At 50.2% G+C, this 24,170-nt stretch overlaps 5 protein-coding genes across 5 annotated transcripts; 4 read left to right on the top strand and 1 right to left on the bottom strand.

The window, feature by feature from the left end:
* Positions 1-421: 421 nt before the first annotated feature.
* Positions 422-9,311, top strand: ttc16 (tetratricopeptide repeat domain 16). Its single transcript, XM_058071837.2, has 19 exons — positions 422-496; positions 3,809-3,884; positions 4,116-4,258; positions 4,513-4,588; positions 4,660-4,762; positions 4,855-5,000; positions 5,152-5,275; positions 5,782-5,862; positions 5,943-6,118; positions 6,191-6,494; positions 6,652-6,982; positions 7,055-7,158; positions 7,227-7,353; positions 7,420-7,633; positions 7,699-7,854; positions 7,924-8,094; positions 8,185-8,361; positions 8,467-8,611; positions 8,687-9,311. Exons 2-19 carry the CDS (start codon positions 3,810-3,812, stop codon positions 8,812-8,814), a joined length of 2,781 nt encoding a protein of 926 aa, XP_057927820.2. The 5' UTR covers positions 422-496; position 3,809; the 3' UTR covers positions 8,815-9,311.
* On the bottom strand, positions 8,871-24,069 carry fam163b (family with sequence similarity 163 member B). Its single transcript, XM_058071550.2, has 4 exons — positions 23,997-24,069; positions 13,197-13,716; positions 11,596-11,711; positions 8,871-11,515 (listed from the first exon to the last, which is right to left on the bottom strand). The coding sequence occupies exons 3-4, from the start codon at positions 11,686-11,688 to the stop codon at positions 11,069-11,071; spliced, it is 540 nt and encodes a 179-aa protein (XP_057927533.2). The 5' UTR covers positions 11,689-11,711; positions 13,197-13,716; positions 23,997-24,069; the 3' UTR covers positions 8,871-11,068.
* LOC131128578 (natterin-3-like) lies at positions 17,187-19,085 on the top strand. Its single transcript, XM_058071542.2, has 4 exons — positions 17,187-17,418; positions 17,483-17,599; positions 17,697-17,783; positions 17,864-19,085. The coding sequence occupies exons 1-4, from the start codon at positions 17,187-17,189 to the stop codon at positions 18,925-18,927; spliced, it is 1,500 nt and encodes a 499-aa protein (XP_057927525.2). The 3' UTR covers positions 18,928-19,085.
* On the top strand, positions 19,200-20,643 carry LOC131128580 (natterin-3-like). Its single transcript, XM_058071546.2, has 2 exons — positions 19,200-19,387; positions 19,516-20,643. The coding sequence occupies exons 1-2, from the start codon at positions 19,288-19,290 to the stop codon at positions 20,577-20,579; spliced, it is 1,164 nt and encodes a 387-aa protein (XP_057927529.2). The 5' UTR covers positions 19,200-19,287; the 3' UTR covers positions 20,580-20,643.
* On the top strand, positions 20,985-22,485 carry LOC131128579 (natterin-3-like). Its single transcript, XM_058071544.2, has 3 exons — positions 20,985-21,059; positions 21,121-21,196; positions 21,351-22,485. Exons 2-3 carry the CDS (start codon positions 21,121-21,123, stop codon positions 22,433-22,435), a joined length of 1,161 nt encoding a protein of 386 aa, XP_057927527.2. The 5' UTR covers positions 20,985-21,059; the 3' UTR covers positions 22,436-22,485.
* Positions 24,070-24,170: the final 101 nt, after the last annotated feature.

Below are 24,170 nucleotides of genomic sequence, written 5' to 3' on the forward strand. Positions count from 1 at the left end.
GCTGCCAATCTGTGGAACGCCAGCTCCATGATTGGGACAGGAAGTCGGACGTCAGAGGCCTTCAGTGGTGGCCGCAGGTGTCGTTTACGACACGCATGAATCACGCATCGCGCCTTTAAGAGCATCGGCGGACGCTTGAAGGCGGCGAGCGTTGTTGGTCTTGGCGGCGGCCAGCACGGTGATGTTTCCTGCTCCGTCTGGCCGTCTGGAGCGGCGCAGAGGAGCATTGTGGGAGGAAGCGTGGAGGTGTGAAGTGTAAGTTGAAGAAGACAAACAGCGGGCGGGCGGGCGGCTCCCCCCTCCTCCTCCTCCTCGTCCTCCTCCGCCTCCTCCACGGGATGCAGGGAGCGCGCACCTTAGCGCCCTCCCTTCCCGGCTGTCCTGCTGCCTGAGTGCGTGTGCTCCCACTCCACAGCAGCCGTGTCCCGACGCCGACGCACACACACGGAGCGCCATCCCACACAAAGCCAGACGCCCTTGGACTGCGGCGGGGGAGGTGAGTGGGGAAACATTCCCAAGTTGTGTGCGGCTTGTTGACATTCGCCGACCTCCTGTTGACTTTCGCTCTGGGGAGTCGGGACGCGGTTCTGGTTCCGCTCTCATCCGGGGAAGGACCAAATGTCTTCTTTACGCTAGCATGGCTAGCAAGGCAAGCAAGGCAGGCAGAGACAGAGTGCGCCGTGGGGGTCATGTGACGGGGCGGGACCAGACAGGTGCCTGGTTCATACAAGCCCGGGTCTTGGTATCATGGCTGGATCACTCGGTCCCAATTCCAGGTTCCGCCTGAAGAGGCCGCTAACGAGCCGCTAGCCGCCATTGAGCTTTCACTTTCCATTTCTTGTTATTTGTCGTGCTAAATGTCAACCAACATGTTTGCTCACTAGCAAATTACTTACAATTCAAGGTCGGACTCATGGACCCGGGTCCTGGTGGTCCACTGGCCTCATTTCCCCTTCCGACATCATGAAAGAACTACAAAATCAGACAAATACTACAATATTATGTAATACAAGGTGAGGTTTGAGTCCGAGTCGGTTAACTTGAGTCCGTGAGTCGGTGAAACCCGATTCTTCGTCAAACATCTGCGAATCATCAAAACTCAATCCTTCGGCAAGGGACTGTGACTCGATGAACTCGAGTGAAACTAGATCCTTTGCTTGTGGATCTTTATCCAGCGTCAGTGAGTCCAGTTCTTGGTCAAGCGCCCGTGACTTGGTGAACTCCAGTCTTCGTGAGTCGGAGAACATGAGTGTTTGTCCACTGTCTGTGAGTCAGTCGAACTCTGAGATGAATCGGTGAAACACGAGTCTTCGTTGAGCAACTGGGAATTGGTGAGTTTGAGTCTTTGTTCATATTCCGTGAAACTCGATTCTTCTTCAAGTGTCCGTGAGTCAGTGAAACACGATTCTTGTTCGAGTGTCCATGAGTCAGGGAAACACGATTCTTCTTCGAGTGTCCGTGAGTCAGTGAAACACGATTCTTGTTCGAGTGTCCGTGAGTCAGGGAAACACGATTCTTCTTCGAGTGTCCGTGAGTCAGTGAAACACGATTCTTCTTCGAGTGTCCGTGAGTCAGTGAAACACGATTCTTCGTCAAACATCTGACTGCTAGCCAACATGCTATGCTATCCTGTTATTGACCTCATGACTTCTCATGCTAGCCAACATGCTATGCTAGCCAACATGCTATGCTATCCTGTTATTGACCTCATGACGACTTCTCATGCTAGCCAACATGCTATGCTAGCCAACATGCTATGCTATCCTGTTATTGACCTCATGATGACTCTCAAGCTAGCCAACATGCTATGCTAGCCAACATGCTATGCTAGCCAACATGCTATGCTATCCTGTTATTGACCTCATGATGACTCTCAAGCTAGCCAACATGCTATGCTAGCCAACATGCTATGCTAGCCAACATGCTATGCTAGCCAACATGCTATGCTATCCTGTTATTGACCTCATGACGACTCTCAAGCTAGCCAACATGCTATGCTAGCCAACATGCTATGCTAGCCAACATGCTATGCTATCCTGTTATTGACCTCATGATGACTCTCATGCTAGCCAACATGCTATGCTAGCCAACATGCTATGCTAGCCAACATGCTATGCTATCCTGTTATTGACCTCATGATGACTTCAACACAATCCAGTAACTAAGAGGTGAGGATTCCATCCCTAGAGTTTCATCCACTGGGTTCTGGTCCAGACTCCCACAGGACAGACTGCTGTGTGTGTGTGTGTGTGTGTGTGTGTCTGCCAGTGCTACAATAACAAGACAGCGAGGGGCCCCTGGGAGCCGTCAGGGTGGGGAGGGGGGGTGCGAGACAGTGAAGACGAGGGGACTGTTTACTTAAGTCCTCCATAGCGGGGCGGCCCGGCTGGCTGGGAGCAGAACCCAGGAGACGGATCCAGTGTGTGTGTGTGTGTGTGTGTGGTGTGTGTGGTGTGTGTGTGTGGTGTGTGTGTGCATTGACGGAGAACATAGCAAAGCAAAGTGGACTCATTGCGGTTCTTCTGGTTCTCCCAGGAGATTGAACTTGTGTCCAAGTGGAAGCTTTAGTTAAATGTGTGTCATAAATGTGTGTGTGTGTGTGCTAGCGTAATGAAGTCCAGGTGCTGGTCTGCTTCAAGACACCTGTCACTAATATTTAGTGCCAGAGAAAACCAGACCAGTTCTTTGCTTATTTTAACAAGGCTGACCAACCCAACCTCAGGACGTGTGTGTGTGTAAGCGTGTGTGAGTGTGTGTGTATGTGTGTGTATGCGTGTGTGTGTTTTGTCTGAAACGGTTTCAGGTTTAGATGAACACACGTGCCCCAGACCAGACACCTGTGCCCATGAAGCCCCTGACTGCCTTGACGCCAGCATTAGCATGGATCTGGATCCGTCTCAGCAGCTAGACCGGCATTCATTCCGTCAGGGCGACACCGGATTTGACCGCCGTCACCGTGACAGAGTACAGAACCTGCTGTGGTTCGATGGTGGAGGCCCACCTGGGCCCCGTCTGGACCCAAGACAAAGACCTCCCTGTGTCAGTTGCTTGGAAACTTACCTTCGTCCTTCCAGGAACCAGCAGGGCCTTCACACGTCCTACACCTGCCGTCTACTGGCATCCACTGTGGTGTCTGGTTCTGGTGTCTTGTTCTGGTGCCAGGTTCTGGTTAACGGTTCTGGTGCCGGGTTCTGGTGTTTGGTTCTGGTGTCTTGTTCTGGTGCCATTCTGGTCAGTTTGGCCGCATCACTGGTTTTTGCTAAGTAGTACTAAAGTATTAATAGCGTGCCCGTGTGTCAGGTAGTTCATGTACCCGGGTTCTGTTAGATCTGTTAGGTCTGGAACTTCACTGCATCCTTTCGGGCTTTGTGCTGCTAACGCTAGCTCATTGATGCTATCATGCTAACTGCTAATGAAACTAATGTCATCAGCTGTAGATGCTCCAGTCTTCCTCCAGTCCCATAAGTCGATGAAACCTGAGTCCGTACCAAGTACCTGTGGGTCGGGTCGGTGAAACTTGAGTCTTCTTCTTGCGGCAGTCAGTGAAACGAGAGTTTTTTGTGCGTGTCCGTGAATCGGTGAACAAGATTCTGTGTCAAACAACGAGTGAGTCGTGAATCTTGAGTCTTTGATGAGTACCCGTGAGTCAGTCAAACGGCCACGAGTCTTCGCTGTGAGTCGAAGGGTATCATATGTGTTGAAATGATCTATTTTGAATGTTACGGATGCTAAAAGTGCTACTTCGGACCCCCTCAACTCCCACCCCCCCCCCATTGTAAAGCCATGTGTCCCTTTGTTGTGTGCTCAGGATGAGGGCGGGCTCCTTGGAGACGGGCGTGGTCCTGCTGGGCCTCCTCACGCTGCTGGTGTCGGTGAGACTGCAGGTAAAACACACTCCATGACCCCCCCCCCCCCCCAACACCCCCCCTCCCCATGTGACGCCAATGCACATTCCAGCCGTGGTCGTCGTCCATCAGTGCTGCCGCTGCGTTTGAGGAATGCTTGGAAGTTGCCTGTCATCACATTCTGCTGGCGTCTCCTTTGGCCTCCTCTGATTGGCTGCCGGGCGTCTCCTTGTGTCACACTTCCATACTTTCACTGGCGTGTGTGTGCAGGAGGAGGGCGTGGCCTCCAACAGTCTGGAGGAGGAGCTGCAGGTGACCACGTACTGGTGGGGGGAGTGGGCCAAGTGGACGGCCTGCACTCGCACCTGTGGGGGCGGAGTCAAGTCACAGGAGCGCCACTGCCTCAAACAGAGGTCAGAACTTCCTCCTCCTCACGTGGCGGCCTGCTTCCAGACAGGAAGTGCATGAAGAAAATTTCCCCACTGAGGGACGAATAAAGGCATATCTTAAGATACGCTCGTAAATTGTCAGCATGTTCGCCACGGGTGTCCAAAGCGCATCCGGGGTTTTTTTATTGGGACGGACCAGGAAATCAAATGATGTTGATGAAAAACTGCAAAAACTGCAAATGATGATGATGGGGGTCTGTGGGGGTCTGTGTCCAAAGAAAGAAGGTTGCCGCGGGGAAGGACAACATGACGTGCACGGGAACCCCCAAGAGATACCACCTGTGCAACGCCCAGGTGAGTCCCCGCGGCCGTGGGCGGGGCCAACACCTCCATTTTTTTGTGAAAGCGCCGCCACTGCTCCGCAGGAATGTCCCTCCAGCGGGAGGAGCTTCCGGGAGGAGCAGTGCTGGTCCTTCAACTCGCAGCTCTACAGTGGGCGGAGCTACCAGTGGAAGCCGCTGTATCCCGGTAGGAGCGCGCTAACGTACCGACGCAAGCGGCAGAAGATCCGGGTCCTGGTAGCGTCCCTTTTGGTCCTAAACGTGTCGTCCGCCACGCAGACGACTACGTGCACATCTCCAGTAACCCCTGCGACCTTCACTGCACCACCGCCGACGGCCAGAGGCAGCTGATGGTGGCGGCCCGCGACGGGACGTCCTGCAAGTACAGCAGCTACCGCGGCGTCTGCGTGGACGGTAAGTGTGAGGTGAGTCCACGTCCCGGCTCCGGATAACGTCCGCCGCCGCCACCCGCAGGACTGGAGCGGGGAGGAATCATTTCACTCGATTGGCGCGTCCTCCGCCCAGGGGGCCGATGCGTCTTTTTAAGCTTTTCTTCTCCTTGCTGTCGTCTCTCAGCCAATCGGATGCGACGGCGTCCTCTTCTCGCCCAACACGCTGGACAAGTGCGGGGTCTGCCAGGGCGACGGCAGCAGCTGCAGCAGAGTCACCGGAAACTTCCGCCGGGGTTCCAGCACCCTGGGTGAGTTAGGTCCTACTGCATTAAAAAAAAAGCATGCATGCAAAGATCCTCTTTAATCTGTTATTAAACATCTATTGTAAAAAAAAAAACTCTAGTCAAAGATTGTCTATACGACAGTAGCATGCTTCTGTTTCTAAGGGCCTAATGGAAAAAATAAGCTGGTCAAAGATCCTCTATATCACAAGATAACTCTGTTTTTAAGTACCCGGTGCCCTAGTTAAAGATCCTCTTTTTGACAGAAGTACTTTGCTGGTCAAAGATCATCTATTTGACAGAGTGATCTGTTGTTTCTAAAAACCTACAGCAACAAATGCCCTCTCTTTTTAAGGACCAGGTGAAACAAACCAGAAACCCCTCAGTCAAAGATTCTCTATATGACAGATGCGCTCTGAGGTTTTAGGATACTGGGCTACCAAGTCTAGGTTGGTCTCTGCTGAGTCGGACTGGCCTAGCAGGTCGCCCCAAATCCAGTCTGGTCACGCTCGGCTCCTCTTCCTGCCCGCCAGGTTACTCGTTCATCACGCAAATCCCAGAAGGATCATGGGACATCCAGATCATCGAGAGGAAGAAGTCAGCCGACGTTTTAGGTGCTTGGCTCTCCCAGCATGCAACCCGGCCTCTCATGACCACGCCCCCACGTCCCACCTTTACCTTTGTGTCCTTCCAGCTGTGACGGACCAGGCCGGGAACTTCTTCTTCAACGGCGCCTACAAGGTGGACAGCCCGCAGAACTTCCATGTGGCAGGAACCGTCTTCAAGTACCGGCGCCCCATGGACGTGTACGAGACCGGCATTGAGTACATCGTGGCCAAAGGGCCCATCGACCAGGCCGTCAACATCCTGGTACGCTGCCGCCGGTGCCGATGCTGTCCATCACGAATGCCACGCCCGCTTTAAACGTGACTCGTGTTTCAGGTCTGGAACCAGAACGGTCGCACGCCGTACATCACGTACGAGTACACCGTCCTGCGAGACTCCCTGCCGCCCGTCCCGCCTCCTCCCATCTACACCGGGTCCGACACCTCGGCTGGGGAGGTGTCCGTGGAAGCGGGGCGCCTGCTGGCCCCCAACAGCAGCCACTACGATCAGGCGCCCCCCAGCGGTCCACTGGAGGCGGGGGCTGGCTTGGTACGCACGGGCCAGGAGACAAACGAGGTCTACGAGGAGACGGCGGCCATCGACTGCAACCGGGACGGAGTGGCCGACTCAACGTTGTCAGGTAAGGACAGCTTGAAGGGTCCGGGGGGGGGGGGGGGGGGACATCATACGCACTTCAGACTTAGCTTGGCAAACCTGGTCCCTAAGGGTGGCCCGCCGGGTGCCATGACCGAACGCAAACATTGTCTTTAACGGTCCTTTCCGTCCTTGTCCTCTAGAGGGAAACAGCAGCCATACAGGAAGCACCGCCAACCCCGCCCCTGTTGCCGGGCCCCTGAATCCCAAAGCGGACTCCCCAAACCTCATCTGGAGGGTCCTGCTGGAAGGCCGGCTCGGCCCGGATGATTTGCTCATCAACATCTCCAGCAATCAGCTGCTGACCCAAGAAGACGGATCCTTCTTCTCGGCCAAGGTGGACCCGGCCGGTCTGGAGCCAGACGGTCCCTTTGGGCCGAACCGCACCATGGAGTTCACGCTGGGTCGCAAACGCAATGACAGCGGGGACGGGTTCTACCAGAACAAGACACTGCAGAGGAACAACAGAACCAGGTTGTGGCCCGGCCGTGTTCCGCTTCGTCACCTGATATGACACCCAGGTCTGGTTCTGGTTCTGGTTCACAGGGGGAATCCCAGGCTCTACCAGAAGAACCTGAAGCTGAGTCCGGCGGACATGTACCGCTGGAAGCTGTCCTCCCAGGAACCGTGCAGCATGACCTGCTCCATCGGTACCAACACATCTTGGCAGTCCACCCGGACCGGCGCCGTCACCACGCTTCCCGCTCATGTCTTCCAGGCGTGTCCAAGTCCTTCGTCACGTGTGTCCGCTACGACGGCGTTGAGGTGCATGACATGTACTGCGATGCGCTGACCCGACCGGAACCGGTCCACGACTTCTGCATTGGACGGGAATGCCAGCCCAGGTACCGTCGCACATCCTCACACGGCAGAGCAAACCCAGACTCGAGTGGACGGTCCCGGTCTCTCAGGTGGGAGGCCAGCAGCTGGAGCGAGTGCTCTCGGACCTGCGGGGACGGGTTCCAGTTCCGGCAAGTCCGCTGCTGGAAGATGCTGTCACCGGGCCTGGACAGCTCCGTCTACAGCGACCTCTGTACCGTGGCCGACCTGGAGAGACCCGTGGAGAGGCGGGCCTGTAAGAGCCCCGCCTGTGGCCCGCAGTGGGAGGTGGCCGAGTGGACGGAGGTACGTCACCTTATGAACCTTGCTGGGATTCAAACATCCTTCAAAGCGTTGTTGTCCTCCCGCAGTGCTCGGCGAAATGTGGCCGAAGAGACCAGGTGACCCGCGATGTCCGCTGCTCCGATGAAGACAAACCGTGCGACCCGACTACCCAACCCCCGAATGTCAAGAACTGCACGGGTCCCCCCTGCGAACGCCACTGGACCATGTCGGAGTGGGGACCAGTAAGTGGCAGCATCACGGTTCCTAAGACCGGAAGGGACCGTTGAAGACCGTGTACCCTTCCTGTGCAGTGCTCAGGTTCCTGCGCCCAGGGTAGGATGGTACGCCACGTGTACTGCAAGGCCCCAGAGGGTCGGGTGGTGCCTGAGGACCAGTGTTCCGTGGACGAGAAGCCCCTGGCCATACACCCGTGCGGCGAGCGGGACTGCGCCCCCCACTGGCTAAGTCAGGACTGGGACAAGGTGATGTCCCTGCACGACTGGATGCAGGAACGTTAGAAGTTCTACTGAAGATCATGGCTTTTTATTCGTTGCAATGGCGTCTGTCTTCAGTGCAACACCACGTGCGGCCGCGGCGTCAAGCGGAGGATCGTCCAGTGCGTCGGCATCAGCGACGGCAAGTTCCAGATCTTTGACGACGAGGCGTGCGGCGCTGGCGAGAAGCCAGAGGATGAAAACACCTGCTTTGAGAGGCCGTGCTTCAAGTGGTACGCCACGCCCTGGTCCGAGGTCAGCTGATCTGTGTAATGTGTGTAATGTGTGTAATGCTGTGTGACATCCGTGTGACATCCGTGTGACATCCGTGTGACATCCGTGTGACATCCGTGTGACCAGTGCACAAAGACGTGCGGCGTGGGCGTGAGGATGCGTGACGTCAAGTGCTACCAGGAGCGCGAGCTGGTCCGAGGCTGCGACCCGCTGACCAAGCCCGTGTCCAAACAGACGTGCAGTCTTCAGCCGTGCCCCACCGAGCCGCCGGGTGAGTCAGCGCCGGTCCAGTCCGGTCCGGTCCCGGCCCACCTGCCGTCTAACTCCCTTCCCGTTTTGCGTCCAGACGAGAGCTGCCAGGACCGGCCCACCACCAACTGCGTGCTGGCGCTGAAGGTCAACCTGTGCGGTCACTGGTACTACAGCAAGGCCTGCTGCCACTCCTGCCGCGCCATCCGACCGCCCCCGCCCTAGTCCCCGACACCCCTGCACCACTCCGACTCGTGGGGCGGTGCCGAGTCTTTCGTCGGGTCGCCCGAGTGGAACCTCGACCTCGTCAAAGACGGCTAAAAGTATCAGCGCCGTGGTCGGGGCGACCCCCGGACACTGACGGGCCCCCCAGCGTGTCTCCTGCTGGGGATGACGATGATGATCGTGATGAAGAATGAGGAAGTCCGACATTGAAGTATTATTTAATGACGACAGGAAGTGAAATGTGCACGGAAGCGTATTTATTCGTCACAGCACATTTTGCATGTATCGCGACCTCCCGATGCGTCCGCATTGGGCCAAACCACGGCTGACCGAGGGGGGGCATGACCGTTCCTGACACTTGAAATGTATTCAGACGCACGCGTGTACGTCCCGCGTTGGCCTTTGTGGTGTACGTCTTTATAGAACTGATACCTCTTTGTGCAAAAGGGTGGTCCATAATAAAGACAACCAAGGAGCTGGCCTGGTCTCAGCTGGTGTTTGAACCCTGCGTCTCGTTCCCATGCACAGCCCTTTGGTTCACGTCAAGGACAAACACGCACCCACAAGGGCAGACCAGGCTTTCGGTCAAACGTCTCCAAATAATACCAAATTGATTGATATATTTTTTTATGTCTGTTTCACCGTCTTACAATTAAAAAGCTTCATTTTTTGGTCAATTTTAATATTTATACATATAAAATATGATATAATTAATATTTAAGTAATATCCGATATCAGTCATATCACTCAAATATTAGCAAGCTTTTGACACAACGTCACAGAAATATTAGTGAGATATCAGTAAAATTTTGACACGATATCAGTGATATCACTGATATCAGGTATCAGTGATCTCACTGTCAAACATGTCAAAGTCTTACTAATATTTCAGTGATATCAGGTCAAAACCTCACAAATATCTTCCTCGTATTTCAGTGACATCACTGATATCATGTCACAATTGTATTGATATCTCACTATTTCAGCGATATCACTGATATCATGTCGAAAGCCTCACAAATATCTCACTCGTATTTCAGTGATATCGCTGATATCGTGTCACAATTGTACTGATATCTCACTATTTCAGTGATATGTCAAAACCTCACGAATACTCATACTTCAGTGATATCACTGATATCTCACTATTTCAGTGATATCATGTGAAAACCTCACGGATATCCTACTCATACTTCAGTGATATCACTGATACCGTGTCAAAATTTTACTGATATCTCACTAATATTTCACTGACATCGCTGAAATCCTGTCAAAATCTTACAAATATTTCAGTGATATCATTGATATCGTGGCAAATTTTACTGATATCCCACTGATATTTCAGTGTCAGTGATCTCTTGTCAAAATGTGACTCATATTTCAATGATACCGCTGAAATCATGTCAAAATCTTACTAATATTTCCTTGATATCATTGATGTCGTGGCAAATTTTACTGATATCCCACTGATATTTCAGTGATATCACTGATACCATTTAAAATTTGACTGATATCTTACTAATATTTCAAAATCTTACTAATATCTTGTAAATATTAAAGTGATATCACTAATCCCTCAAAATCTTTCTTACGTCTCACTAATACTTTGGTGATATCACTGCTATTGTGTCAAAATGTTATAAATATTTCAGCGATGTTACTGATATCATGTCAAAATCTTACTAATATTTCAGTGATACCGTATCACTGATGGCACAAATATTTCATTGATATCACTGAAATTTTAATGAGCTAGAGGATAGCGTGTCGATACACTAATTTAATGACTACATGAGTGATATCACTTTGATACAGTAATCTTTGTAAGACTGTATTATAGTGATATCATTGATATCGTCCCAAAGGCTTCAAACCATTTCAGTGATATCACTTGTAGTATACGTATTGCCAAAATGTCAGCGATATCACTGATACAGCGCCAAAAGCTTACCAGTATATTGTGGATATCTTGGCAAATATGTATTGGATGTATTCATGTATCATAGATGAATGTATTAATGTAATTAAATGTATTGAATACTTAACAAATTCAATAAATGATTAGCGAAGTAAAAAGAAAGTGAAATTGTGGTGGAAAGAATAGGAAGAAATCAAAAAGGTTGTGCTCGGTGAGATAGAGGATGAAGCAAGAAGAACACAAACTGTATCCAACATGGCCGCAGCCTTGCCCCGCCTACAAGCCCTCGGTGTCGTTTGTCACCTTGTCTGCCGTCCGGCGCCTCGGAGCGCCTCGCTACACGTCGGTGCTGACACTGCGCGTGACCGTCTCCCGCGCGGCGGCCGAGCGGATGAGGTCCAGCTTGTGGTAGAAGCCGGCCAGGTCCGAGGGCCCCTCCGGGTCCTGGTGCACGCTGCGGTAGCCCGCCCGCCGCCCGCCGTTGCACAGCCTCTCCGGGTGCTGCAGGTAGAAGGGCAGCGTGCAGCGGGCGCATGACGGGCAGAAGGCGTGCGACCGGTGACACCTTCGCAGCGGCGGTGGCGGCGGCGGCGAGTAGCTGCCGGGTCCGTTGGCCTCGGTGAGGAAGGTGGGCGGGTACGTCTCCGTCTCGTCGCTGTAACGCTCCGGGGTCGGCGGCGTCGGAGGAGCCGACAGAGCCAGGGGGTGGGAAGGCGACATGGTGGACAGTTCCGGTTCTTCCTCCTCCCCCTTCTCGGACTCCTCCCTCTTGCAGCAGTAATACTGTGGAGGGGCGGAGCGACAGTTGCACTGTTGGTGTGGTGCTACGCTCAGTGTGACACGCAAGATGGCTGCCGACGTACCTGCAACCTACATAAGCACAGCACGGCCACGATGGTCAGTAGGATGACGGCGGCCAGAATTCCTCCTGCGATGACCACTGTCCCGGCTGACATTCGAAATGCTCTCCATCAACAGTCTGGGGGGGGGGGGGGAGACAGCATTCCCTCATGAAGTGCTTAGCTGTTTTGCTAGCATTAGCCATTTAGCATTGAACTACCACAACGATGCACATTAGCGCTCCAAGTCATCACATCTTACCTTTATGGGTTCCCACATAGTATCAGCATACAGCCCTCTTTGTATTGGAGAATGGTAGGATGGTGCGTTCAATGACCATCAAATAAAGTAGGACAAATGGCAACTCGCATTAAACACACACACATATATATATATATATACACATCTATACTGTATGTCACTGGTATCTTACTGACAATCTTACTGGATACGCTAATATCGCTGTCATTTCTGCGATATCACTGACACCTTGTCCATACTTAAATATTACTAATATCGCAATCAAATATTATAGATATCTTGGCTATCTTGTCAAAACCTTGCTAATATCTGACTATAATTCACTGATATCACTGACATATTGGCAAAATCTCAGTAACATTTCAGTGATATCAACAATATCTTGCCAAAATCTCAATAATATATTGGTGATACCATGTCAAAATGTAATATCTGCCTATTTGAATGATATCACTGTCCCATCTTAGGTTTATCTGATGAATATTTCATTGTAATTGTTGATATATTGCCAAAATCGTACCAATATCTCACATGTACTTTAGTGATACCTTGAAAAAATGTCACTTATAACTTTGTGATATCATAACATCTAGTGATATCACTGATATCATGCCAGAATCTTGCTTATATTGCACTAATATTTCAGTGATATCTTGCCATAGCTCACTAATATTACAGTGATATCACTGATATCATGCCAGAATCTTGCCATATCTAATTAATATTTTAGTGATATCACTGATACCATGCCAGAATCTTGCTTATATTGCACTAATATTTCAGTGATATTATTGATATCTTGTCGACATCTTGCCATATCTCATGAATAGTTTAGTGATATCACTGATATCGTGCCAGAATTTTGCTGATCTATTATTAATAGTTCTGTGACTGTCATATTTGCTCATATTTCAGTGATACTGTATAATGGATATCGTGTTGATACACTAAGCTTGCCAAAATGTCACTAATATTTCAGTGATATCACGGATGTCTCGCCAACGTCTTACTAATATGTCACTAAATATCAGTGATATCACCGGTATCGCATCATTACAGTAATCATACGAATATATCGATATCGCAACTATTTTATTGATATCGCATGTATCTTGCCAAAATCTTGCAAATATTGCACTAAAATTTCCCTGATATCACTGATATCGTGCCAACGTCTCAGAAATATTGGACAATATCTGAGTCATCATCATCATCATCATGGAACCAGATGTTGACGTTACTTAGAAGCTTCCGTGAGGTTCCCGTGAGAACATGCGCTAGCATACGTCAGGTTGTGCTGTGGTCTTCCCCTCCGTAGAACCATCTTGACCCAAGTCCACCAAAAGTACCCAGAGTCTCTTACCCTGCATCACACGCGTGCCGGGCTCCTCCTGGCGTCCTGGTTGGAGCTCCCGGGTTCCCTCTGCGGTTCCTGCTTGGTTCTCAGTGCACGCACACGGCGGAGGGTGCATGTGCGGTCTTTACGCAGCTGGAGCCCCCCCCAAAAAAGTCAGCAGTCCGAGGAGCATTCCCACTGGCAGGGCAGTCCGGTCCCCGGTAGCTCCTGAAGACCTCCAGGCGCTCTGGCTCTGCAAAGACAGAAGCTCTCCTGCCCGCTGAGGCGCGTTCACGTGCGAGGATGCGCTCGCGTGCGTCACGAGCTGAGAGAGGAGGCTCGTCCACCTTCCTCATCTTCCTCATCCTCCTCATCCTCTCGCCGTCGCCAGCTTTCATGACCTTCTCACTCCAAAGTTGCAGCGTTCATGGTCACGCTGATTGGGGACGCAGTCAACAAGTTCCTCAGCGGGGAACCAGAGTAAGCAGGCGTTGTTACGTTTTACGTTCTATTGTGGGTTCTTGCCTTCTTCCCGTCCCTCCGGCGGCTTGAAAAAAAGAAAAAGCAGTCAGAGAAGGAAATATTTCAGAGCGTGAATAATTTACAGCTAAAAGCGGGCCGAGATTTCAGTGTATTGTGCAGAACCTCAGCGTGGAATATTGATGAGAACTCTCTTTTCCTGACACTCACGGCCACAAAGTGAAGGCAACACACAAACGCCGTTATCTCACCGCACAACTCCCACCACGCGGGAGGTTCTAGAGTCCAGGTCCTGCAGGTGAAAACGCTCTAGCTTCAAGACTGGGTTCTAGAGGCGGCCACATTCCGGGTTCTACTACTTCCACAGTTAAGCAACTCTGGTTCTAGAGCCAGTGACACCCCGAATTATGACTGTATGGTCTGGACCCGGGTTCTCATCGCGTGGAGTGTTAACCCTCTTTAGTTCAAAGGCTGACGCCATTTTGGATTCTAGAGCCAGTGAGACCGTGGGTGCTAACTGGAGCTGTAGGTCCTACAGCGAGGTTCTGGACTCCACCGAGGTTCTAACCGCAACCAAAATGCATGGTGTAAAATTGGGTTCTAAAGTTGTTTTGTCATTTTGTAACTCAAACTGAAATGTAGGTTCTACAGCTGGGTTCTAGAGTTGACTCTAGATTATAACCCTGACTAAAATGTAGGTTCTCCAGCTGGCTTCTGGGTTTAACCTGAGGTTAGAACCCTGACCAAAATGTAGGTTCTACAGCTGCGTTCTGGGTTTAACCGGAGGTTACAACCCTGACCAAAATGTAGGTTCTACAGCTGCGTTCTGGGTTTAACCTGAGGTTAGAACCCTGACCAAAATGTAGGTTCTACAGCTGCGTTCTGGGTTTAACCTGAGGTTAGAACCCTGACCAAAATGTAGGTTCTACAGCTGCGTTCTGGGTTTAACCTGAGGTTAGAACCCTGACCAAAATGTAGGTTCTACAGCTGGGTTCTGAATTCACCCCAAGGTTAGAACCCTGACCAAAATGTAGGTTCTCCAGCTGTGTTCTGGGTTTAACCTGAGGTGAGAACCCTGACCAAGATGTAGGTTCTAAAGCTGCGTTCTGGATTCAACCCAAGGTTGCAACCTTGACCAAAATGTAAGTTCTACAGCTGAGTCCTGGTGTTGACCCTAAGGTCTAAGTCCGGGAAAAGTGTAAGTTGTACAATAGTGATCCTGGACCTCGGTTCTAACCCCGACCCAAGTGCATGGCGCAGAGCTAGTGGGTTCTCACGCTGACCCTACTGTAGTTGAAAGGCTGACCTCACGGTGGGTTGTGATGGGTTGTGAGGGTTCTAAGCCCAGACAAAGCGGTGTGTGTTTACACTTGTGTTGCACTTCCTGAACGTGTCGTGTCGGCTCCGAGAGAACGTTAAATGAGGCGGACGGAGGTGCCGAGAAAACATTTGTTCCGCTCCGGTTGAGCCTTCAACCCCCGTCTGCGGCTCGGTATCGCTGACGGGGCGACAAGCCGTCCAAGGAACGTGGACACGGAGCAGGGACGCTCCCCACTTCCTGTGTGGTGTTCACCGAGGCGGACGCAGGAGAACCCCGTGGAGCAGACATCTTGGTCGGGTGCTCTCTTGCAGGCAGAGATGATTGATTATTGATCAGAGAAAGTGTGTCAAGATGATGGGAGACGTGCGCCTGGAGAAGAGGCTGGTGAATAATGAAAGATCTCCATTTGAAGGCTGGACCCCCCCCCACCCCCACCCCCACCCCCAACACTCTGACCCCACTTTTTTCCAAAAGGCTTTTTCAAAGAATATCGCGTCTCGTCTCCAGTGGAGCGCACCGAGAGCATCCCGGCGTGAGGAGGCTTTTATTGGCCTGAGAGCCTAACGGCGACCGACACGCCTCACAAACGCCCCCGGGGGCCGCATCTTCTCCCGCTTTGGTCCAAAGTCACATGTCAAAGACATCCAGGTCACATGTCCGAGTCTTCCTGGCAGGAAGTTTAGCGGTGCCTTTGCGCCAAAGACGTCCCGTGTCATGCTAATTGTATGCTAATGGACTCATGAATATTCAGCGCCGTCTGTTAGCATATTGTTGGGGAAATGAGCATGGCCGCTGACACAGGGTGGTGGGGGGGCGGCATTCATTACTTCATTACTCCCTGGGTCGCGTCAGGACCCCCTCCTCCATCAAGGCTGAAGACACACAAGGACAAGCCGGCCACCGTTACCCAAGATGGGGGCGACTGCGGGTGGTAAGTTCCAACCCGGCATCTTCCTGACGCGGCCCCCAGGGGTGGCAGTCATAATCTAAAGCCCAAATTAGCTTCAATTTTCCGAGAATAAACTCACACTATTAGAGTAAAGTTGAAATACGAAGCAACGGGCTAGCTTCAGGTGCCCTAGAGAGATGGTACGGTGGGGGGGGGGCGGGGGGCGGAGCGCTGTCGTGAGATGCCAGGTGACGTGAAGCTCACCGTGCAGAAGCTGCTGCATTTTTCATTGGAGGCGGCAGCCCGGCTCCTCGGATACGACGGCTGACTCCCGGCCCGGCAGGGGATGTAAAGTGGATGATTCACCTCCGCCATCTTGGAAGTCAAGCGTTCACGCGCCCGCTAGTCTGACAAGGAGAATCAACTTGAGGACGTGATCGCAAAGATTGCAAAGATTCTCACATGTCCACCAGCTAACAATAATTAGCGACAAGGCAAAGCATTAGCCTCAATATTAGCATACTTTTTGGCGTCATTCTGGCCATTTTTGTTAGTGTTAGCATTTTTATTAGCACTGATACTAGCATTATGTAAGCATTAGCATTGATGTTAGCATCTTTAATGAATTATTAACATTGATATAGCATTATTATGATTTGCAATAATAATATTATTTTAGCATTGTTATCATTAGCATTATTTTTATCATTATCAGCATTGATATTAACATTATTTTTATCATTATCATTAGCCTCAATATTAGCATACATTTTGGCGTCATTATTGTTAGCATTAGAATTGTTTTTAGCATTTTTATTAGCACTGATACTAACATTATGTGAGCATTAGCACTGATGTTAGCATTTTAACGCAATATTATTAACATTACTATGGCATTATTCTCATTTGCAATAATATTATTTTAGCATTGTTATCATTACCATTATTTTTATCATTATCAGCATTGATATTAACATTTTTAGCATTATCATTAGCCTCAATATTAGGGTACTTTCCAGCATTATTACTAGCATCATTCTGAGCATCATTGTTAGCATTAAAATTAGCTCTATTTTTGCAGACAATATTATTCATATTTATTTACAATGATATTAGCATTATTACTAGCATCATTGTTAGCATTAATATTAGCTCTATTTTTACAGACAATATTAATCACATTTTTATTTACAATATTAGCATTATTTCTAGCATTGATCAGAGCATGATGTTTATATATTATAGCATTCCTTTTATAACTACTCTATCCAATGTTAGCACTACTGTTGGCATGATTAGCATGATTAGCATGATTAGCATGATTAGCATGGTCACTGTTGTTTGTCACTCCAAGAGGCAGAGAGTAAAATGTGAGGCTGCTGGACTCGATGGACTATTCTGGGCAGAAAGCAAAGTGAAAGCGACGCTTTGTTTGATCAATGTTTTATGTGGACGAGTACGAGGACGAGGACGGCGGGTCAAAGTCAAGCCTGAGGAGAAGAGTACATATTGGTTGCTGCTGCTGCTGGAGGTCCACAGCCGACCCGTTTGGACGAGCGGTGAGTGCGTCTGCTGGTTAGCGTTGGCGGTCCTCAAACATTCCTTGTGTGTCGCGTCTTGTAGGACAAGATAAGATGAAGTCATCCTTCCTGCTGCTGCTTCTTCTTCCTCTGCCGACCCTGACCTGGGCCCGGCCTCCGGGCTGCGAGGACCAGGACTCGTCCTCCTCGGTCTTTCCAGGTGCGTGGGAAGAATGTCCCCTCAGTTGTCTTCTTCCTGGTGGCCAGATGGGTGCAGCTGATGGACTTGCATGTGTCTCTTTGTGTTTGATTCCAAGGTACGCAGGCGTTCAAGTATTCCAAGTGTGCTACATCCAGATTTTTCACCTGGTTGGATCAACAGTTGGACCTGCTGGACAGCAGCTGTAGGTGGACCAAATCACCGTGGTTCCATTACTACTGATGGGTGTCTTTCATGTGAGTGTATTTGATGTCCCTCCCACAGTGGTCACTCTTGATCCAGCTCTGGAGAACCGACAGCCCGAAAGACAACCACCCAAAAAACATAAAGAGCTTCCTCCATCTTTGAGGAGCAATATAGCCAAATCTCAATCTTTCAATTTTGACGAAAGCAACCTGGAGTGGAAGACCACGTATGGGGACATCCTCCAGGGGGCGGTGTCCATCTACAACAGCTACTATAAACGTGTGGACTACATCTGCAAAGTGGGCTGCGATGCCGGCTACTACAATCCACAGATCAGCGACGTCTGCAACTTCAACGGGTACGGGGCGTCGCCATTTGAGATGCTGGTCAACAAAGACCACTTTGAGGTTCTGCTGTGGAAACCAGGCTCCTACGGTTCTGTGACCCCGTCTTCTATTAAGACCTGCCAGAATGAAGACATTTACGTTGGTAAGAACCAGTACGGTTTGGGGAAAGTGAAGGTCAGTGATCAGGCCTTCTACCTTGCCTGGGGGGGCATGGAGTACTGGTACCGTGACTATCAGGTCTTGGAGGTGGAGAAAGATGTAAGAAAGGAGGACTTGATGGACATCCAGTACCACACAGACGGCATCACTCCCATAGAGTATCCTCCTGAGATCTTGAACAAGGATACGGTCGACAACAAAAACTGCCAGATCATCAAACGTACGTCCACACTTTCAAAGAGCATCTCCAGGTCCAGCAAGTGGGACACCACCTTTGCCTTCACGGCAGGAGTCGGCACCACAATCAAAACCAAAATCCCCTTCATTGCTGAAGGAAAGATCCAGTTTCGTGTTTCTGCAAGCTACAAGTTGGTGAAAGGGACCACTCTTACCGAGACCACCACCCACTCTCTCTCCGTGGACACCGTGGTCCCGATCGGCCACTCGTGTACCATCACCATGCAGGGCAAGAAGTACGGCCTGGACATCCCGTACACGGCGCGCCTCAAACGCACCTACAGCACCGGCGAGACCACGTGGACTAGCATCACCGGCACCTACAGGAGCGTCCAGGTCTCGGAAGTCCAGGCTGTGGTGGACCGCTGTCAGCCTCTACCCGACGCCAAGCCTTGCTAGGACGCCACTCATATGTCGCTTTCATGTCCGACTGCAATAAAACCCATCAGGACAAACCATTGGTTCATGTGTTGGCTTATTGACTCCTGATACCAGACAGGAAGTGGCGTTATTGTCCCAGGAAGGACGCCTAAAACAATAAAGTTGAGTTTGACTAATTGGTTGATGTCCAGCATCCTGAACGTCACAGGAGTCTGTTTGAGTTGCACTGGTGGATGTTTTATGTGGAGGAGGAGGGGTCAAAGTCCACTACGGACGGAAAAGTACATATGGGTACTGCTGCCAAGTCCACAGCTGGTCCAGTCTGGACTGGTTTTGTTTAGCTTCACACGTTCATAGTCTCTTTTAGGATGAGCTAAAATGGAGCTGTCGGTTCTGGTGCTGCTGACTCTGCCGGTTCTGACCTCGACCCGGTCTCCGAGCTGCAAGAACCAAGACTCAACCGCCTCTGACATGCCAGGTTGGTTCCAGCAGAGTTTAAAAACGTGTCTTCAAATGTCTTCTGGTCATAAGATCAGGACAGCTGATGGATAACAATCTGTCTTTTTGGGTTTGATTCCTGTTTTCCTCATACGGCGCTCGCTCCAGATCCAGCTCTGGAGAACCAACACCCAGACATAGCACCCGTTAAAAAGTCTTGTAAGCTTCCTCCATCATTGAGGAGAAATATGTCCGACTCTGAATCCTTCCACTTTGATGAAACCAACCTGGAGTGGAAGACCACGTATGGGGACATCCTCCAGGGGGCGGTGTCCATCTACAACAGCTACTCTAAACGTGTGGACTACATCTGCAAAGTGGGTTGCAATGCGGGCTACTACAACCCCGAGAGCGGTAGCTACTGCACCTTCTCCTACAACGGCAACGGGTACAACGAGTCGCCATTTGAGATGCTGGTCAAGAAAGACCACTTTGAGGTTCTGCTGTGGAAACCAGGCTCCTACGGTTCTGTGACCCCGTCTTCTATTAAGACCTGCCAGAATGAAGACCTATACGTTGGTAAGAACCAGTACGGTTTGGGGAAAGTGAAGGTCAGTGATCAGGCCTTCTACCTTGCCTGGGGGGGCACGGAGTACTGGTACCGTGACTATCAGGTCCTGGAGGTGGAGAAAGATGTAAGAAAGGAGGACTTGATGGACATCCAGTACCACACAGACGGCATCACTCCCTCAGAGTATCCTCCTGAGATCTTGAACCAGGACACGGTCTTCAATTACAACTGCCAGATCATCAAACGTACGTCCACGCTTTCAAAGAGCATCTCCAGGTCCAGCAAGTGGGACACCACCTTTGCCTTCACGGCAGGACTCGGCACCACAATCCAAACCGGAATCCCCTTCATTGCTGAAGGAAAGATCCAGTTTCGTGTTTCTGCAAGCTACAAGTTGGTGAAAGGGACCACTCTTACCGAGACCACCACCCACTCTCTCTCCGTGGACACCGTGGTCCCGATCGGCCACTCGTGTACCATCACCATGCAGGGCAAGAAGTACGGCCTGGACATCCCATACACGGCACGCCTCAAACGCACCTACAGCACCGGCGAGACCACGTGGACTAGCATCACCGGCACCTACAGGAGCGTCCAGGTCTCGGAAGTCCAGGCTGTGGTGGACCGCTGTCAGCCTCTACCCGACGCCAAGCCTTGCTAGGATGCCACGCGCCCCTCGTACATCGCTTTCGTGTCCCAACTGCAATAAAACCAATCAGGACAAACCATTGGTTCATGTGTTGGCTTATTGACTCCTGACACGCACACCAGACAGGAAGTGGGTTTGTGTACGGTCTGGGGGGGGTGGATTAGTTGCAGTCCTGTCATTCAGTGATCATTTGATCCAGATCCAGTAACACTGCCCATTTAAAGTAAGAGTAGAGGTACGCTAATGACGGATCAACAGAATGGTGTAGCCTTAGCCTGGTTGTCATGCTAACGCCCCCTGCTGGCCGCTAATGTGTCATCAACACACACCACCAGGGGGCGGTCATCCATTCTTTACCCATTTGGCAGGACTGGAGTTTGTTTGAGCTGCACTGATCAATGTTTAATTTGGAGGAGAACGGGTCAAAGTCGAGCCCCCAGAGGAAGGTACATATTGGTGACCACTGCTACGTCGACGCCACTCGGACTGGAGGTGAGTGCGTCTCCATGATGTCTGTAGTCTGAAGTCCTGAAATAAAGTTTTTCTTCCACAGATGGAGGTGCAGGTTTTGTTGCTGCTGGCCCTGACAGCTCCGACTATTGCTCGGCGTCCAGGTTGCGATGAACCCCGTAAGTCCCGACAAGTCGCTTATTGGTTTCGTGCCGTTTGTCTTTCGATCCAAGGACTAGAAATCTCCACGATTTGCAAGAGAGGATAGGTTTTCATGTAGGAGAGTTTTCACATCTTGCCCCTGCTGGGTTTTGTGTGTTTCCACCTACACAGTACCGGTGCTGGACCCGGCTCTCAGGAACGTAGATCTAGACCCGTCAGCTCCCTCGCCCCATCAGGCGTATCCTGTAACTGCGGACATGGCCAAAGCCATGGGCTCATCGTTGTCCGCCGACTTTCACGGAACCAACCTGGTGTGGGAGCAGTGGACGGGGTCGACCCCCAACTACGCCGTGTCCATCTACAACGGGTACATGAGTCGTTGGGACTACGTGTGCAAATACCAGTGCTCGGCCGGGTACTACAACCCGGACGTGGGCGAGTACTGCGTTTTCCCTTACGGCGGCAAAGCTCTACAGGAAAACAATTTCCAGGTGCTGGTCAACAAGGACAATTTTGAGATTCTGGAGTGGAAGGAAGGCGCCTACGGTTCGGTGGCCTGGAATGCGGTAAAGACGTGTGAGGATGATGACGTATATGTGGGCAAGAACCAGTATGGTCTGGGGAAGGTGGTGGTCAGTCATCGAGTCTTCTACTTACCCTACAACGGATGGGAGTACCATTACGACAAACCGTACCAGTTCCTGATCGTCCACGAGGACGTGCTGAGCGAGCACTTGACCACCGTGAGGTACCACACAGAGGGCGTCCCGGTGGTGGCGCACCCCCCTGAAATGTTGAAGAACAACACCGTCTCCAATTCAGCTTGCGTTGACGCCGTGGTCTCAGACACCCTGACCGAGACCTCCAAGCTGGACCACAAGTGGGAAAACAACTACAGCCTCTCATTGGCCGGGACCACCAGCATCACCACCAAGATCCCCTTCATCACGTCAGCCGGCATTCAGCTCAGCATAGAGACCACCGTGATGTTCACCACAGGGACCACCTACAGCGAGACCACCTCGCACGCCATCAAGGTGCAAACCCCCGTCCCGGCCGGCCACGTGTGCGTCATCCACATGGTCGGCAAGAGATACGGAGCCGACATCCCGTACACCGCGGACTTGAAACGCACCTACAGAAACGGCGAGACCAAGTGGACCACCATCACCGGGACCTACAAGAGCATCCAGATCTCAGAGGTCCAGGCTGTGGTGGGCCGGTGTGAACCTCTGCCAAATGTCAAGCCTTGCTAGGGCACAATTTCATGTCCATCCTCAATAAAACATGACAACACTCATTGTTTGACTTCCTGTCATTCATTCCGAGTCACCTGTCAATCACTGAGCTCACACCTAGCAACGTCAAAGAGCTAGCTAAACAAGCTAACATCAACATAACCTGGGTTCGGGTTAAGCTAGGCTATGGTTAGCGTTAGGATTAGCCTTAAGCGTTTAAGTTCCCTTAAATGTCCCTCATTTTATAATGCTAATGTTGATACAGTATGTGTGTTTATTTGTACAGTTGTAGTAGTAGTAGTAGTAGTAGTAGTAGTAGTAGTAGTAGTAGTAGTAGTTATACCGCCCTTGCAGTGCGTTTCTTGGTGCTAAGCTTAGCAGCTAGCTTAACAGTCGAAGGTGCTCCAATAAAGGTTTGTCTTTACTTGACCATAACCGGGGCAACCCTTCCAATACTATAAAAGTGTACAGAAACAAACACAGCACCAAAATATACACATATTACACACAGCGACATGATACAAATAATAAAAGCTAGCTAGTTTTAAGCTAGTATAATAGCTACGATCCACAAGTTTCTTTGTGCTAAGCTAGCTTAACAGTCGAAGGTGCTCCAATAAAAGCACCTTTTACTTGACATTTACCGGGGCAACTCTTCCAATACTGTAAAAGTGTACAGAAACAAACACAGCACCAAAATATACATTACACACAGCGACATGATACAAAGAATTATCAACAATAAGAAACTTAGCAAAGCTAGTATAATAGCTACGATCCACAAGCTAGCCACAACCGGCAACCACTTAGTAAACCTATACAGTCGTACAATTAGGTTTCTAATGCCACATAACGACACAAATGATAAATATACTACTCACTAAATATACTATACTAAATAAATATGCTACTCACAGACATATAGACTCCGGGGCAGAAGCTTAAAACAGCAGACGACAAAAGTGCAGTGGATTATTGCGTACACTAGGTGTCGCCAAAGCAACAGCCAAACAATACAACATATGAAGGGCAGCACAGTAGTAGTAGGCTATGGTTAGCTTTATGATTAGCCTGAAGCGTTTAAGGTTCCTTTAAATGTCTCTCATTTTATAATGCTAATGTTGATACAGTAGGTATGTTTATTCGTACAGTAGTAGTAGTAGTAGTAGTAGTAGTAGTAGTAGTAGTAGTAGTAGTAGTAGTAGTTATACCGCCCTTGCAGTGCGTTTCTTTGTGCTAAGCTAGGCAGCTAGCTTAACAGTCGAATGTGCTCCAATAAAAGTTTGTCTTTACTTGACCTTAACCGGGGCAACTCTTCCAATACTGTAAAAGTGTACAGAAACAAACACAGCACCAAAATATACACATATTACACACAGCGACATGATACAAAGAATAAAAGCTAGCTAGTTTTAAGCTAGTTATAATAGCTACGATCCACAAGCTAGCCACAACCAGCACCACTTAGTACACTTATACAACGACAGTCGTACAATTAGGTTTCTAATGCCACACGACGATCCAAATGATAAATATACTACTCACTAAATATACTATACTAAATAAATATGCTACTCACAGACATATAGACTCCAGGGCAGAAGCGTAATGGATCATATTCCATAACAACAAGTAATATCGAGGAAAACAGCAGATAACAAAAGTGCAGTGGATTATTGCGTACACTAGGTGTCGCCAAAGCAACAGCCAAACAATACAACATATGAAGGGCAGCACAGTAGTAGTAGTAGTA

This window comes from Doryrhamphus excisus, linkage group LG3 (assembly GCF_037039965.1).
Source record: "Doryrhamphus excisus strain RoL-2023G ecotype Guam linkage group LG3, RoL_Dexc_Guam_v1.1, whole genome shotgun sequence".
NCBI classification, from domain to species: Eukaryota; Metazoa; Chordata; class Actinopteri; order Syngnathiformes; family Syngnathidae; genus Doryrhamphus; species Doryrhamphus excisus.

Excerpts from the sequence above, each read along its gene's own strand:
- LOC131128579 (XM_058071544.2), top strand. The coding sequence starts at position 21,121 with ATGGAGGTGCAGGTTTTGTTGCTGCTGGCCCTGACAGCTCCGACTATT. Across the intron at positions 21,197-21,350 it reads TCCAGGTTGCGATGAACCCC|TACCGGTGCTGGACCCGGCT; the intron begins GTAAGTCCCGAC and ends CCACCTACACAG.
- fam163b (XM_058071550.2), bottom strand. The coding sequence starts at position 11,688 with ATGTCAGCCGGGACAGTGGTCATCGCAGGAGGAATTCTGGCCGCCGTC. Across the intron at positions 11,516-11,595 it reads TGTGCTTATGTAGGTTGCAG|TATTACTGCTGCAAGAGGGA; the intron begins GTACGTCGGCAG and ends GCCCCTCCACAG.
- LOC131128578 (XM_058071542.2), top strand. The coding sequence starts at position 17,187 with ATGGTCACTGTTGTTTGTCACTCCAAGAGGCAGAGAGTAAAATGTGAG. Across the intron at positions 17,419-17,482 it reads CCGACCCGTTTGGACGAGCG|GACAAGATAAGATGAAGTCA; the intron begins GTGAGTGCGTCT and ends CGCGTCTTGTAG. Across the intron at positions 17,600-17,696 it reads GTCCTCCTCGGTCTTTCCAG|GTACGCAGGCGTTCAAGTAT; the intron begins GTGCGTGGGAAG and ends TTTGATTCCAAG.
- ttc16 (XM_058071837.2), top strand. The coding sequence starts at position 3,810 with ATGAGGGCGGGCTCCTTGGAGACGGGCGTGGTCCTGCTGGGCCTCCTC. Across the intron at positions 5,863-5,942 it reads GAAGTCAGCCGACGTTTTAG|CTGTGACGGACCAGGCCGGG; the intron begins GTGCTTGGCTCT and ends GTGTCCTTCCAG. Across the intron at positions 7,354-7,419 it reads GGACGGGAATGCCAGCCCAG|GTGGGAGGCCAGCAGCTGGA; the intron begins GTACCGTCGCAC and ends CCGGTCTCTCAG.
- LOC131128580 (XM_058071546.2), top strand. The coding sequence starts at position 19,288 with ATGGAGCTGTCGGTTCTGGTGCTGCTGACTCTGCCGGTTCTGACCTCG. Across the intron at positions 19,388-19,515 it reads AACCGCCTCTGACATGCCAG|ATCCAGCTCTGGAGAACCAA; the intron begins GTTGGTTCCAGC and ends CGCTCGCTCCAG.